General features: G+C 40.7%; 1 protein-coding gene across 1 annotated transcript in view; it reads left to right on the top strand.

Annotated features, from left to right (window-relative positions):
• ipo11 (importin 11) overlaps nt 1–14,215 on the top strand; it is a 471,218-nt gene that overhangs the window by 78,351 nt on the left and 378,652 nt on the right. Inside the window, exon 6 of the mRNA XM_043689427.2 lies at nt 9,337–9,466. Coding sequence (XP_043545362.2) covers nt 9,337–9,466 — 130 coding nt within the window. The remainder of the gene's footprint in view (nt 1–9,336; nt 9,467–14,215) is intronic.

The following is a 14,215-nucleotide window of genomic DNA, read 5'->3' as shown; positions in this document are numbered from 1 at the left end:
GCAGCTCAGCACTGTCCCCATGACCTGTCCTACCTGCCTATCTTCCTTTCCACCTATCCACTCCACCCTCCTCTCTGACCTATCACCTCCATCCGCACCCCCATTCACCTATTGTACTCAATGCTACTTTCTCCCCACCCCCACCCCCCTCTCATTTATCTCTCCACACTGCAGGCACTCTGTCTCTATTCCTGATGAAGGGCTTTTGCCCGAAGCGTCGATTTTCCTGCTCCTCGGATGCTGCCTGACCTGCTGTGCTTTTCCAGTACCACTCTAATCTAGGCTCTGGTTTCCAGCAACTGCAGTCCTTGTTTTTACCTAGCAACTAATGTTGTTCCAAGAAGGGAAATAGATATGATCCAGGAAAGTATAGACTGGTGAGTCTCATGTCAGTGTTTGGGCAGCTATTGGAGAGAATTTGGAAAAGCATGGCCTGATTAGGGACAGTCTGCGTTGCTCTCTGCAGGGCAGATCATATCTTAATAACTTAGTCATAGAATTGTTCAGCACGGACACAGACCCTTCAGTCCAACTTGTTTATGCCAGCCCTATTTATCATGAACAAATGAGCAGCATGGTGGCACAGTGGTTAGCACTGCTGCCTCACAGCGCCAGACACCCGGGTTCAATTCCCGCCTCAGGCGACTGACTGTGTGGAGTTTGCACGTTCTCCCCGTGTCTGCGTGGGTTTCCTCCGGGTGCTCCGGTTTCCTCCCACAGTCCAAAGATGTGCAGGTCAGGTGAATTGGCCATGCTAAATTGCCCGTAGTGTTAGGTAAGGGGTAAATGTAGGGGTATGGGTGGGTTGCGCTTCGGCGGGGCGGTGTGGGCTTATTGGGCCGAAGGGCCTGTTTCCACACTAAGTAATCTAATCTAATCGTGGGCGGCACGGTGGCACAGTGGTTAGCACTGCTGCCTCACAGCACCAGAGACCCGGGTTCAATTCCCGCCTCAGGCGACTGACTGTGTGGAGTTTGCACGTTCTCCCTGTGTCTGCGTGGGTTTCCTCCGGGTGATCTGGTTTCCTCCCACAGTCCAAAGATGTGCCGGTCAGGTGAATTGGCCATGCTAAATTGCCCATAGTATTAGGTAAGGGGTAAATGTAGGGGTATGGGTGGGTGCGCTTCGGTGGGTCGGTGTGGACTTGTTGGGCTGAAGGGCCTGTTTCCACACTGTAATGTAATCTGTAAATCTGTAAAACAAATCTAGTCCCATTTGTCAGCATTTGGCCCATATTCCTCTCAACCCTTCCAATTCATATACCATCCAGATACCTTTTAAATGTTGCAATTGTACCAGCCTCTGCAGCTCATTCCATGCACACTCTACTCCCTGTATGAAAAAGTTGCCCCTTAGTTCTCTTTTAAATCTTCCCCTCTCATCTTAAACCTATGCCCTCTAGTTCTGGACCCCCTCATCCCCCCTTCAGGGAAAATACCTTGTCTATTTACCCTATCCATGCCCCTCATGATTTTATAAACCTCTATGTGGTCACCTCTCAGTCTCTGACGCTCCAGGGAAAATAGCTCCAGCCTATTCAGCCTCTCCCTATACCTCAAACCTACCAACCCTGGCAGTACCCTTTTAAATCTTTTTTGAACCTTTCAAGTTTCACAACATTCTTCTTGTAGTAGGGAGACCAGAATTGCACACAGTATTCCAAAAGTAGCCAAACGAATGTCCTGTACAGCCACAACGTAACATTCGAACCCCAAGCTCAATGCACTGACCAATAAAAACAAGGATACCAAACACCACCTTCATTATCCGATATATCTGTGATCTACTTCAAATAACTATGAACCTGCACTCCAAGGGCTGTTTGTTCAGTAAAATTCCCTTACCATTAAGTGTATAAGTCGTGCCCTGATTTGCCTTTTCAAAATACAGCACCTCACATTTATCTATATTAAACTCCATCTGCCACTCCTCAGCCCATTGGTCCATCTGATCAAGATCATGTTGTACGCTGAGGTAACTTTCTTTGCTTCGACTATGCCTCTAATTTTGGTGTCATCTGCAAACTTACTAACCATACCTCCTTTTTCACATCCAGATCATTTATATCAAAGCAGTGAACCCAGCACTGGTCTTTTTCGTTGATTTTTTTGTTGTGATGAAGGGGCTGATCGATGAGGGTTGAGCAGTGGATGTTGTTTGCATGGATTTTAGTAAGGCTTTTGACAAGGTTCCTTCTAAGCTGATCGAGAAGGTTAAGTTGCATAGGATCCTTGGTGACTTGGCTATTTGAATTCAGACTTGTCTTACCCATAGAAGACAAAGGCTAGTGGTGGAAGGGTGTTTTTCTCGCTGGAGATCCATGAATAGTGGTATTCTGCAGGAATCTGTTCTGGAATCTCTGCTGCTTATGATTTTTGTAAATGACTTGGATGAGAATGTAGATGGATGGTTAGTAAGTTTGCAGACAATACAAAGATCGTGAGAGTTGTGGATAGTGTAGAAGATTGTCAAAGGATACAGCAGGATATCGATCGGTTGACGATATGGGCAGAGAAATGGCAGATGGAGTTTAATCCAGGTAAGTGTGAGCTGCTGCGCTTTGGGAGATCAATTGTTAAGGAAAAGTATGCAGTTAATGGCAGGAACCTGAACAGCATTGATGTACAGATTGATCTTGGGGGTCCTAGTTCATAGCTCCCTGAAAGTGGCTATGCAAGTAGATAGGGTTGTAAAGAAGGCATATGGCATGCTTGCCTTTATTGTTCAGGGCATTGAGTACAAGGGTCAGGATGGCATGTTTTAGTCTTGGTTTGGTTAGGCATCACTTAGAGTATTATGTTCAATTCTGGTTGCCACACTATAGGAAGGACGTGGAGGCTTTGGAGAGGTTTCAGAGAGGTTTACCAGGATGCTACCTGGATTGGAGGCTTGAGGTATAAAGGCAGAGTGGATGGACTACTATTGTTTTCTCTGGAGCGACAGAGGCTGAGGGGAGGTTGACTGAATTCTATAAAATTAGGGGATGCATAGAGTGGAAAAAAGATCTGACTGGGAGAAAGTGAGGACTGCAGGCGCTGGAGATCAGAGTCAAAAAGTGTGGTGCTGGAAAAGCACAGCCAGTCAGGCAGCATCCAGTGAGCAGGAGAATCAATGTTTTGAGCATGAGCTCTTCATCAAGAATCTGATGAAGATCTCATGCTTGAAATGTTGACTGTCCTGCTCCTCGGATGCTGCCTGCCTGGCTATGCTTTTTCAGCACCACACTTTTCAAAAAAGATTCTGACTGTCAACCCTGGGTTGAAATGTCTAATAGTAGAGGGCATGCATTCAAGATAAGAGGGGGAGAGTTCAAAGGAGATGTGTTATGATATGGGGCAAACCCTCCTGCTTAATTTAAACCAGCAACACAGAAAAGATTTATCCCATGCAGTAATCTCTGAAAATTCAAGAGGCCAGGAACTGTTTAAAGTAAAAATTAACAACTTTATTTCTTATAGTATAACAAAGAATAATTAACAAAACTATTTACAACTCATTCCTCTAACCTATGTTTTACCTTCCCCTTCTACAATACTAGTCCGATAAAACCCCCGATGAAAATTTGACTTTAGGTAAATCTTAAAAACCAGCCAGATGTCGAAACTTCTCTTGATATCTTCCGGAATCATCTTTTCTTCTTCTTAGGGATTTGTGTTTCAGAGCTTACTGATCGATAAAGGTATTTTTTGGGCAGTCGGCACATGATGGTGGCTTGGCAGTTCTCCTCTCAAGTGTTCAATTTTTTCTCAGTCTTATACTCCTAAAGCATCGGATTATGTCATTAGCTTTTAAGATTGTCATTACACTAACTTCAAACTTGATTGGAGTTTGGTATTTTCAGGGTATAATTTAAACTAATTGGCCTAATTCAAATTTGTTTTTCGTTTTCAGCCAATCAAGTTGTTTGACCATCTGTTATTTGCAGTCACCTTGATGCTAAAACCAAATCTAATACTTCACTTTGCAGATGACCAACAAATGAGATGGGTACAAAGTAAAAGAATTGTGTTGGTGAAATTGCATAGACACTTACGTAATTTTCCTCTAACATAAACTAAGAAGTGATGATGTCTGCTCAGATCAGGATTTTCGGTACTTGTTTGCAAATTGTCAGATGCAAGAGATCATCCATGCAGCAAGATTTTGGGCAACATTTGGGCTAGGGCTAACATGTGGCAAGTATTGTTCTTGACAAAATGTAAGAATGTAATCATATCCATAAAGTGAGAATCTCCTGATGAAATTTCATTATTTTTTAAAAATCACTTGTGGTTTGGACTGTGGGCTGACAGGTGAATGTAAACTTTGCACTCTGAGCAGCTAATAAAAAAAGAGAATAAGCAAATTGTTTTTTGTTCATTAGGCCAGTCCTGAAAATTAATTACATGTTGTTTCTAGCTAAAATGTGCTCTAATTACGCTTTAATTCGAAAGAGACCTGATGTTCACACTGTCAACAGATATTGAATGTTAACTGGCACCTCATGAGGAAATGGCCAGACTAACAAAGGCCACAGTTTGAACTATTTTGTTTTTTGTTAGAAGGATTGTGGCAGCAAAAGCTGCAGGACATGGATTTTATTGCTTCCTAATTGTCTCCTCATTATCAGCTTGTTGAAAGCTTGGAGAACAAAACATCAGTTTTAAGAATTAAGTGAATATTCGTCAGCATACTGGAAGATATTTGCATGCATCGGTGTCATCAGAAACCAAACAAGCTATATTCTGACAAAGTTGGGGATTGTGCTTAAGTGAACCGGCCAGTTCCATCTCATTTACTTTTCCCCTTTGATTTATCCCTTAACTGTGTCTATTTGTCTGTGTTTGTGAGTGAGTGGGGGCAAGAAGTAAAGAGGATTGGGTTTAAATCACAGATATTAATTAGATTATCTTTGAGTATAACTTTGTTCTGCTAAAGCGACCTGTATTATTAATGATTTGTTAAATCTTTTGCTAGAAACCTGGTGTCTTTTGTCAGTTATTCTTATTATCTGATTTTGGTTATTAAAAAAGTTTGGCACCGAACCATTGGGGTCAATTTTGAAGGCAATTAAGTACTCTAATTTTACTGTGTTGCAAATAGAGGTAAGGAGGCTGATTTGATTCAGCTGTCTGTCTTTGTGTCAGAACATAACTGGGGGCTCATCTGGGATCTTTATTAAAGATTTTTTTGGAAGTATGAGAAATTTCCCTGGTATGGTTTCAAGCTATGACTAAAGCTAAGCTAGGAGAGTTAGCCAGTAGGCTGGAGACAAAGTTGCCAGACCAAGATAAGAAGGCAGCTGAAAAATGTGTTGCTGGAAAAGCGCAGCAGGTCAGGCAGAATCCAAGGAGCAGGAGAATCGACGTTTCGGGCATAAGCCCTTCTTCAGGAATCCCAAAACGCCTGAAACGTCTAATCTCCTGCTCCTTGGATGCTGCCTGACCTGCTGCGCTTTTCCAGCAACACATTTTTCAGCTCTGATCTCCAGCATCTGCAGTCCTCACTTTCTCCTACAAGATAAGAAGGCAGACATGACGGATTTCATATTAAACAATTAGGTTTAATGAAGTTGAGAGACCAGGTTGTACATCAGTGAACCTTGAGTTGCAGTTTAGGCAAATGGGAATGATAAAATTGGAGGTGCAATTCAAAGCAGCAGAAAAAGAGAGAAAAAGAACATTAAAACTTAAAACAATAGACTAGAGAGTCAAAAGAAAGAAAATGAATATAAATTACAAATAATGCCATTTAGGCAAACTAAACCAGACATTTTGGTAGGCTTGGAAGAGGAATGTTCTAGTCATAATCAATAAGTTAGAAGATATTTAAGTACAGACTCTTCTGCTATAACATGTGTTTCGTTAACATAAGTTCACTATAATGCGATTGACAAATTAGGGACACTGTTTCTAAAGCGCAAACTTTTAAAATGTGTGTTGGCTATAATGCGATTACATTGCCAACACTTTGAGCGCTGTTTCTAAAGTGCAATTTTTCTTTTTTGCGGGGTTGCACGAGAATGTAACCATCACATTAGAGCAACCTGTAGTTCAGGCTTTGCCAAATTTTGAAGAGAAGGCGTTGGAAACATTTCTCAAGTTGTTTGAGAAGATAGCAACCTAAATGAGATGACCAAGAGCAGATTGGGGCCTTCCCTATACAAAACAAATTAACTGGTAAAGCTCAAGGGGTTTATGCGTCCCTGTCAGAGTAATGTTTGTGATGAGGTAAAAAGAGCGATTCCAAGCACATGCAAGTTAGCCCTGGAACTTTACAGATAGAGATTTCAGAATTTAAGGAACAAGCCTGAACAAACTTAGATTGAGTTTGAGAGAGTTAAACAGAATTATTTTCAGAGGTGGGCAAGTGTTATAAAGGCTAAGAAAATTTACAATGCTCTGAGAAGTTATTCTTTTAGAATTAAAAGCTTTCTTGCCTTCTGTAATCAGACATCCTACAGAGACTGGAGGGTAGCAACTGCATGACAGCAGCTATATTGGCTGACAATTATGAACTGATCCATAAACCTTTTTTTCTGACACTCCTAGAAGTTTGAGAAGAATAAAAAGTGGGAGAGTGCAAAAAGGGCAAATAGCCAGGGTAGAGAATGGACAGAAGGGATGTGCCAAGACCACCTCTTCAGATTAAGAAGGAAATTGCAGAAGGTGGAGATGAAGTTCGGAAGCTTAAGTGGTTCTATTGCAATAAGTTGGGTCATGTGTGTTTGGAATGTTGGACGTTGCATGGGACTTAGAGAAGTTTCTAAAAATGAGTTGGAGAAGGGAGCTCAAAAAGAAAAATCCATGTACCAGATTGTAGCTCTAATTCTGAGAAAAAAGTTAAGGTGAATTCTATCATAAGCAAAGCGCATTGGTAGGTGGGAAGTATGTATCATTTTTGTTGAAAGGAAAAATGACTCCTTTTCAGGTGATGTAGCTAAATTCATAACCATAATAAGAAATAAAGGGATCACACGATCACTTTTATTGAATAAAATATTGATTTGCCCTCCAGAGAATTTGGTGGGAACTAAGGTGTAAATAAATAGGATTAGTGAAGAATATATTCCTGTTCCATATAAAGTTCAACTAGAATGTGATTTGTTATCAAGAGAAATAATTGTTGGAGTAGATTTATCTCTAGGTAATAATTTGGCAGGACTAAAGAGGATAAGACCATAAGAAATAGGAATGGAAATAAGGCCATTCGGCCTATCGAGTCCACTCCCCCATTCAATCATGGCTGATCGGCATTTCAACACCACTTACCCGCCCTCTCCCCGTATCCCTTATAGAGATAGCCTCACTTGTAATTACAGAATACCAAAAGGATGTTTTAAGAGGCAGAACAGTTACAGAAACAGATTCTCGGTAGTTTTCCTTCGTTAGTAGTAGCCAGAATGATGGTTAATCAAAATCCGCCAATAAAGACTGATGTGACACCACAAACAAAATGAAAGAGTAGCTGAAACTCTACCGGTAGGTGAGATGATCCAGGTGGAGTGTTTGACGTGACATCATTAATTGAAGCACAAAAAACAGATCTTGAATTGAATAAATTAGCACTGTTGGCTTGTGCTGAGGTGAAGGCCGAAGGAGTTCTGCTAGCTGTCATCTCAAGAACAGAAGGCTGATGTGGAAGTGGAGACTCCTCAACCCCCACAAAAAAGAACTGCAGATGAAGAATGAACAGTTGCACATTAGGTGGTGGTACTGCATACCTATTATAGGGTGATATTGCAATTGTATGTGAATTATCCATGGCTGGATATATGAGGATTCAAAAATTTGAGCCGTCCATAAATAAGTATTTTATCTTTATTGCATAAAGATGTGTAGTTTTGTAAAACAGCTATATGTAGGTTTTTATTATTCAATCAAAAGGCTCCAGTACCTGTCCAGTTTGACATCCTGGACAATCAACCCACTTGACGGCAACCCAACCTATCACCTAAACATTCACCTCCACACAATTAATGATGTCATTCACAAGCGCACAGTGATAATCATGGAGTTACGTAGCATGGAAGTAGAGTCTTTGGTTCCAACTTCTACCCGCCACCCGATATCCTAAATTTACCTAGTCCCATTTACCAGCATTTATTTGGCCCAGATTTCTGTAAACCCTTCCTATTTGTGTGACCATCCAGATGCCTTTTAAATGTTGTAATTTAACCCACCTACGCCACCACCTTTGGCAGCTCCTTCCATGTACACGTTGCCCTCTGCATGAAAAGTTGTCCCTTAGATCCCTTTTAAATATTTTCCCTCTCACTTTAAACCTATGCCCTCTGGTTTTGGACTCCCCTACCCTGAGAAAAAGACCTTGGCTATTCACCCTGTCCATGCCCCCCCATGATTTTATAAACATCTATAAGGTCACTTCTCAGCCTTCAATGCTCAAGGGAAAAAAAGCCTCAACCTATTCAGCTTCTGCTATATCTCAAACCCTCCAAACCCAACAGCATCCTTGTAGATCTTTTCTGAACCCTTTCAAGTTTCACAGCATCTTTCCTATAGCAGGGAGACTAGAATTGAACACAGGCTTTTAAAAGTGGTTTCATTAGTGTTCTGTGCAGCCGCAGCATGATGTCCCAATAGAATTACAACTACGTTTATGAACACCTTTAACATTGGCAAACATCCCTTGGTGAGGCCAAAGGTGAGTCAAACAAAAGATAGACCTTTAGAATTGTGGCATTGCCAAATCTGATACTGTTGGAGGTGAATAAACTCATGGATGGTAATTGAAAGGTACTATCTATAAGCAGCAACTTGTCAAATGTCTTTTGGCAGTCCCTTCCAAATCTGTGACCTTTACCAGTTAGAAAAACAAGCGCACCAGACATGTGTAAATACTACCGTGACAATTCCTCTCCAAGTCCCCAATTATTCTGACTTGGAATTGTATCACTGTTTCTTCATTACTGTCAAGCCAAAAAGAAAAACTGGCACTTATTCCCAAGCAGTACTGTTGGTGCATTGCACCATATTGCTGTTGTTGGCTGCCTTTTGATCTAAGGGCAGCCAACAGTATTGTGATTTTCTTGATGTAACTGAACAGGCGGATTCTCAACCAGCAGGCCTTTCACCACATGCTATAGGACATCCCGCACGCATTCATTGGCTAAGGGTATATGATAAACTTAACTAGGATTTGGTATATTAAATAATCTTTTCAAAGTAGTACCAAAATCTGTATATGAACTGGGAGCTGTGTCTTGTCATGTAAGCTGTAATAAAATGTATTATGATGTGTATACACTAACTACTACTGTTCATCTTCCTTGTGCAATTACATTATTCTACAACTATGGCAATAAACTGTAACACAAAATTTTATTATTTATTGCAGTTGGCATCAGGGATCTACAACTTTGCCTGCTCTCTATGGAATCATCATACTGATACTTTTTTACAGCAAATCTATACAGGGGATGCGGCTGCTATAAATTCACTGGAAAGAACTTCGCTTTCATTGAAAGGTATTATTCGTTATAAACAATCCTAAAATAATCATCTTGACTGGATTGTGTATTGGGTTTAACCGAATTGCATCAATTTGTTTAATTTTAGGTTGATTTTGCCAAATCTTTCAAGTTACAGTACGACACAGGTCATTGTGAATTTTTGACTGGCTGTTTGTTATTTTACAATGTTTTCAATCTTTTATTGGATTCAGATACTTTGCCACGTCTGAGAAAATTCATTTTAAAAGAATTCATCAGCATGACAGTGTTTATCTGAATGAAAGTCTCTACAGAATTTATGGAATCCAGAATAGGCTATTCACTACTTGAGCTTACCAACTGATAAAACCAGCTGTCTTCAATTTCCAAGATTATATATGAAAATTTTATTTTTATTTAAGCTCTTGTCATTTTGGTTCTGCAAGAAAGCAGCAAACATTTGCTAATATGAGATTCATTTGGTTTGGAATTTTAGTTTCGGAAAAGAAAATGCTGACAGTTCTCAACAGCATTCATGGAGAAGGAATCAGAGTCAATGCATTCTAGAGTCTTGAGAACATAAACTAGGCTGCCACTTGAATTTGGAACTGTGGATAATAAGATCCTCTGAGAGGCTTATGGCAGCCAGTTGTGGTAAGCCAAAGGAAGTAACCACTTCCTGGCAAGTTAATTGTCTAACAATAAGCAAAATTTCTGCTTTGGGCTCCTGAAAGAATGTGTTTTGAATTTTTCAAGAATCCATCTTGCCATACTCCCTTTTAAGGCCTTCATATATCCTTTCTGTGATTACATTAGCCAACATGTGTTTGACTTACATTGTTGTATTTGGCAGAGGAAAACATTACCCCCAGTGAAATACTAGAACAAAGCTGTCATTTTTGTTCATGTTGAAAGCTTTGACTGCTTTAGTTGAGTAAAATTGCATGCAACATTAGCAATTTGCTTGATTCAGTGGCTCGATATTAATTACTATTTTAGGATATTGTTTTTGTGCTGCTACTTTCGAACAAGTAATATCCAGAATGTATTACAATGATTATATTTTCATTTATCAGTTATAAGGCAGCAAATACTAAAGAAAAAAAGTCAAATAAATGTAGCTAAAATCACAGAACAAATTTTCAATGAAAGTATATGAATAAGTGAGTTCTGAGAAAATTTGTAGTTCAGGTTAAGGTTCTGGATATAAGTTTGCTCGCTGACCTGGAAGGTTCATTTTCAGACATTTCGTCACCCTACTAGATAACATCATCAGTGAGCCTCCGTTGAAGCACTGGTGTTAGTGACCCGCTTTCTATTTATGTGTTTAGGTTTCCTTGGGTTGGTAATGACATTTCCTGTTCTTTTTCTCAGAGGGTGGTAAATGGCATCCAAGTTGATGTGTTTGTTGATAGAATCGGGTACCCAATGAAAACAGTCTGCCGATTTCTTAGCAACAAACCCAAACAAGCAGACACAACACGCCCAGAAACCCTAGCCACTCTCCCCTACATCAAAGACATCTTGGAAATGACTGCCAGACTACTCAAGCGTCTTGACATCATGGTAGCCCACAAACGCACCAACACACTAAAACTGCAGCTAATGAACTTGAAATACCCCATACAGACAACAAGCAAAACTAATGTTATTTACAAAATACCTTGCAAGAACTGTAACAAACACTACATTGGACAAACAGGCAGAAAACTAGCCACCAGGATACATGAACATAAACTAGCCACAAAAAGACATGACAGACTCTCACTGGTATCCTTACTTACAGATGAGGAAGGAAACCACTTCGGCTGGGACAACACATCCTAGGGCAAGCCATCCTAGGACACGTACAAGAGTTCTTAGAAGCATGGCATTCCAACTGGAACTCTATCAACAAACACATTGACTTGAACCCCATTTTCCACCCTCTGAGAAAAAGAACAGGAAATGACATCACCACAGGAAATGGCATCACTAACCGAAGGAAACCTAATCACATAAATAAAAAGTGGGTCACTAACACCAGTACTTCACCAGAGACTCACTTATGATGTGGTGATGAATTGTCTGAAAATGAACCTTCCATTTCAGCAAGCATACCTACATCCAGTGTATAAATAAGTTTCATTTCTCCTTCGACACATGGGGAAGAGGAAGTACGCGATGTTTTACTGGACAGAGAGGTTTATTTGATACTGACCATGGACTTTGTCACTTTGGCTCACTGAAAAATAGAGGATGGCAGCACTGAATGATAGATTGGTAATTGAAGCGGCCATTAAAGCGGTCTGCCTGCATGAACGTGTTTACATGGTAGTACTGATTTTAACGTGAATATTTAGAATTTTTTAATTAATTAAGCTACAGATTTAAGTCTTAGAACAGATTCTGAGAAGAAATGGATAAGTTTTTTTTTCAAAAGAGCTGATTTCTCTACCAATTCGGTTAATGACATATTTGAACCCAAAGAGGGAAAAAAAGTAGCAACTGTTCAGAGACCTTGCAACGAGAGCTATCTGACCTTTAGCTTTTCATGGACAAGCAATTCTATTTGCCCCTTGTCTCAATCTCTCAGTTGCAGAGAGAAGTTGCCAAACTCTGTAATGGTACAAAATAATAATAGGGCACTTTACAGAAAAGCATCTATCTCTTGCAAGCAAACATATGACTCTGACATTCAGTAATTCAAGAGCTTCAGAGAATAGAACATCAAGCAGACCCAACATTTGATTGATTCTATGCTGACATTGGATGGAACTCACGATGTTGATTACCTGGTGGTTGAGCTTGAAGTAAAATAAAAGAAAGCCCATACCATGCTTGCATGTAAAAAAAAAAACTGTGTGGTCGGGAGGTGATGTTGCCAAAGAACTTGACAAAATTCCACTCTACTAGTAGCTAAACAGTAAATTTACAACATGTCATTTGATATGGAGGAAGTGCTGCAAGAGAAGTTAGTTACTACGAGGAAATTTGCTTTGCAGATTGATGAGTCCATTGATGTAAGAGGATACTGCCAGCTGCTGGCCAGTATGTTGATGGGAATTCCAGTGAGGAGATTGTTTTCTTTTGTAAGGAGCTACCAAATCTTGCAACTGGAAAAGAAATATTTCTAGTAACAGATTTCTTTTTGAGGGAAAATAAACTTAGCTGGATCATGTGTTGGAAAATTTGACTGGAAATCTGTGTGACAGCGAACGGTCAAAGAATATGTCAGTAAGGTGAAAGAGAAAAATCCTGACATTCAGATCACCCATTGCATCCTTCACCATGAAGCTCTTGTAGACAAAAGCATGCCGGCTGAGTTAGCTGCAATCTTAGAGCAAGCCGTGAAAATCGCGAATTACATAAAGTCATGGGTGTTGAAATTACACCCTTCGATACGATGGTTATCTCTTATATTCATGAGGTCCTGAGAGAACTGAGAATTTTCAAGTTTATGACCGCCTTATGAAGAGTTACTATCTGATGATTACTGGTGGGCTAAACTGATAAAGCTGCAGACATTTTCAGCTGTCTGAATGGACTGAATACCAAAATGCAGGGAAAGAAGGAAATGATCCTGACCATTACAGATAAACTTCAAGGTTTCAGGGTAAACCTGGACCTTTGATAAGAGATACTGGCAGGGGGTTCACTTGAGGTGTTTCCACAAACATCATCAGCAGACACAGCAATCAAGATGCACAGCCTAATTCAAACATGGGGAGAAAGTGAGGTCTGCAGATGCTGGAGATCAGAGCTGAAAATGTGTTGCTGGAAAAGCGCAGCAGGTCAGGCAGCATCCAGGGAACAGGAGAATCGACGTTTCGGGCATAAGCCGAACGTCGATTCTCCTGTTCCCTGGATGCTGCCTGACCTGCGCTTTTCCAGCAACACATTTTCAGCTCTAATTCAAACATGTCAAAGCATTATAAAAGAAGTTGAGTTCTACTTATGGAACACTATAACTGGATGCATGATATGTTTAGTTTACTGTCTTCTGATACATCGCAAAAGTTGACGTTAAATGAAATGTAGGGTTGGAGGGTCCAGTGGCGGAAGATAAGGCATTCTTCCTCCAGGTGTCGGGTGGTCAGGGAGTGTTGATGGCAGAGTCCCAGGACCTGCATGTCCTTGGCGGAGTGGGAAGGGGAGTTGAAGTGTTTGGTCATAGGGCGGAGGGGTTGTTTGGTGCAGATGTCCCGGAGATGCCCTCTTAAGCGCTCTGCAAGTAGGCATCCTGTTTACCCAATGTAGAGGAGACCGCATCAGGAGCAACGGATACAATTTACAGTTTGTGGGGGGGAAATAAATCTTTCTCTGATATATTGTCAGTGGGTATATGAATAGGAAGGGTTTGGAGGGATATGGGCTGAGTGCTGGCAGTTGGGACTAGATTGCGTTGGGATATCTGGTCGGCATGGGCAAGTTGGACTGAAGGGTCTGTTTCTGTGCTGTACATCTCTATGACTCTATAAATAGAGGAATTCGCAGTGCTATGGATGGACCACACAATGAAGCTGAAAGTGAGAGAGGTGTTTATATGTGTTTTGGCTGACAATCTCTGAGCATACTATTAGTGGACTCTTGCCATTTCCAACTACTTACTTATGCGAACAGTATTTTCAGCACTGGCGTACATTAAAAGTAAAGGAGAGAGAGCTTGTTAATAGAGCAAGATTAGTGGGTGGCCCTGTCATCAATTCCTTCCTGGATTAAAAGGCCGTGAACACACCAGCAGGCCCACATTTCCCACTCACCCAATATATTACAGTTTACTCTACTTTGCATTTTGCTCTGGTG

This window comes from Chiloscyllium plagiosum, unplaced genomic scaffold (assembly GCF_037043375.1).
Source record: "Chiloscyllium plagiosum isolate Xiang-an unplaced genomic scaffold, Cpla_swu_hap1 HiC_scaffold_1, whole genome shotgun sequence".
Taxonomy (NCBI): Eukaryota; Metazoa; Chordata; class Chondrichthyes; order Orectolobiformes; family Hemiscylliidae; genus Chiloscyllium; species Chiloscyllium plagiosum.
The sequence above is the reverse complement of the archived record's forward strand: the minus strand, read 5'-3'. Positions and strand labels throughout refer to the sequence as shown.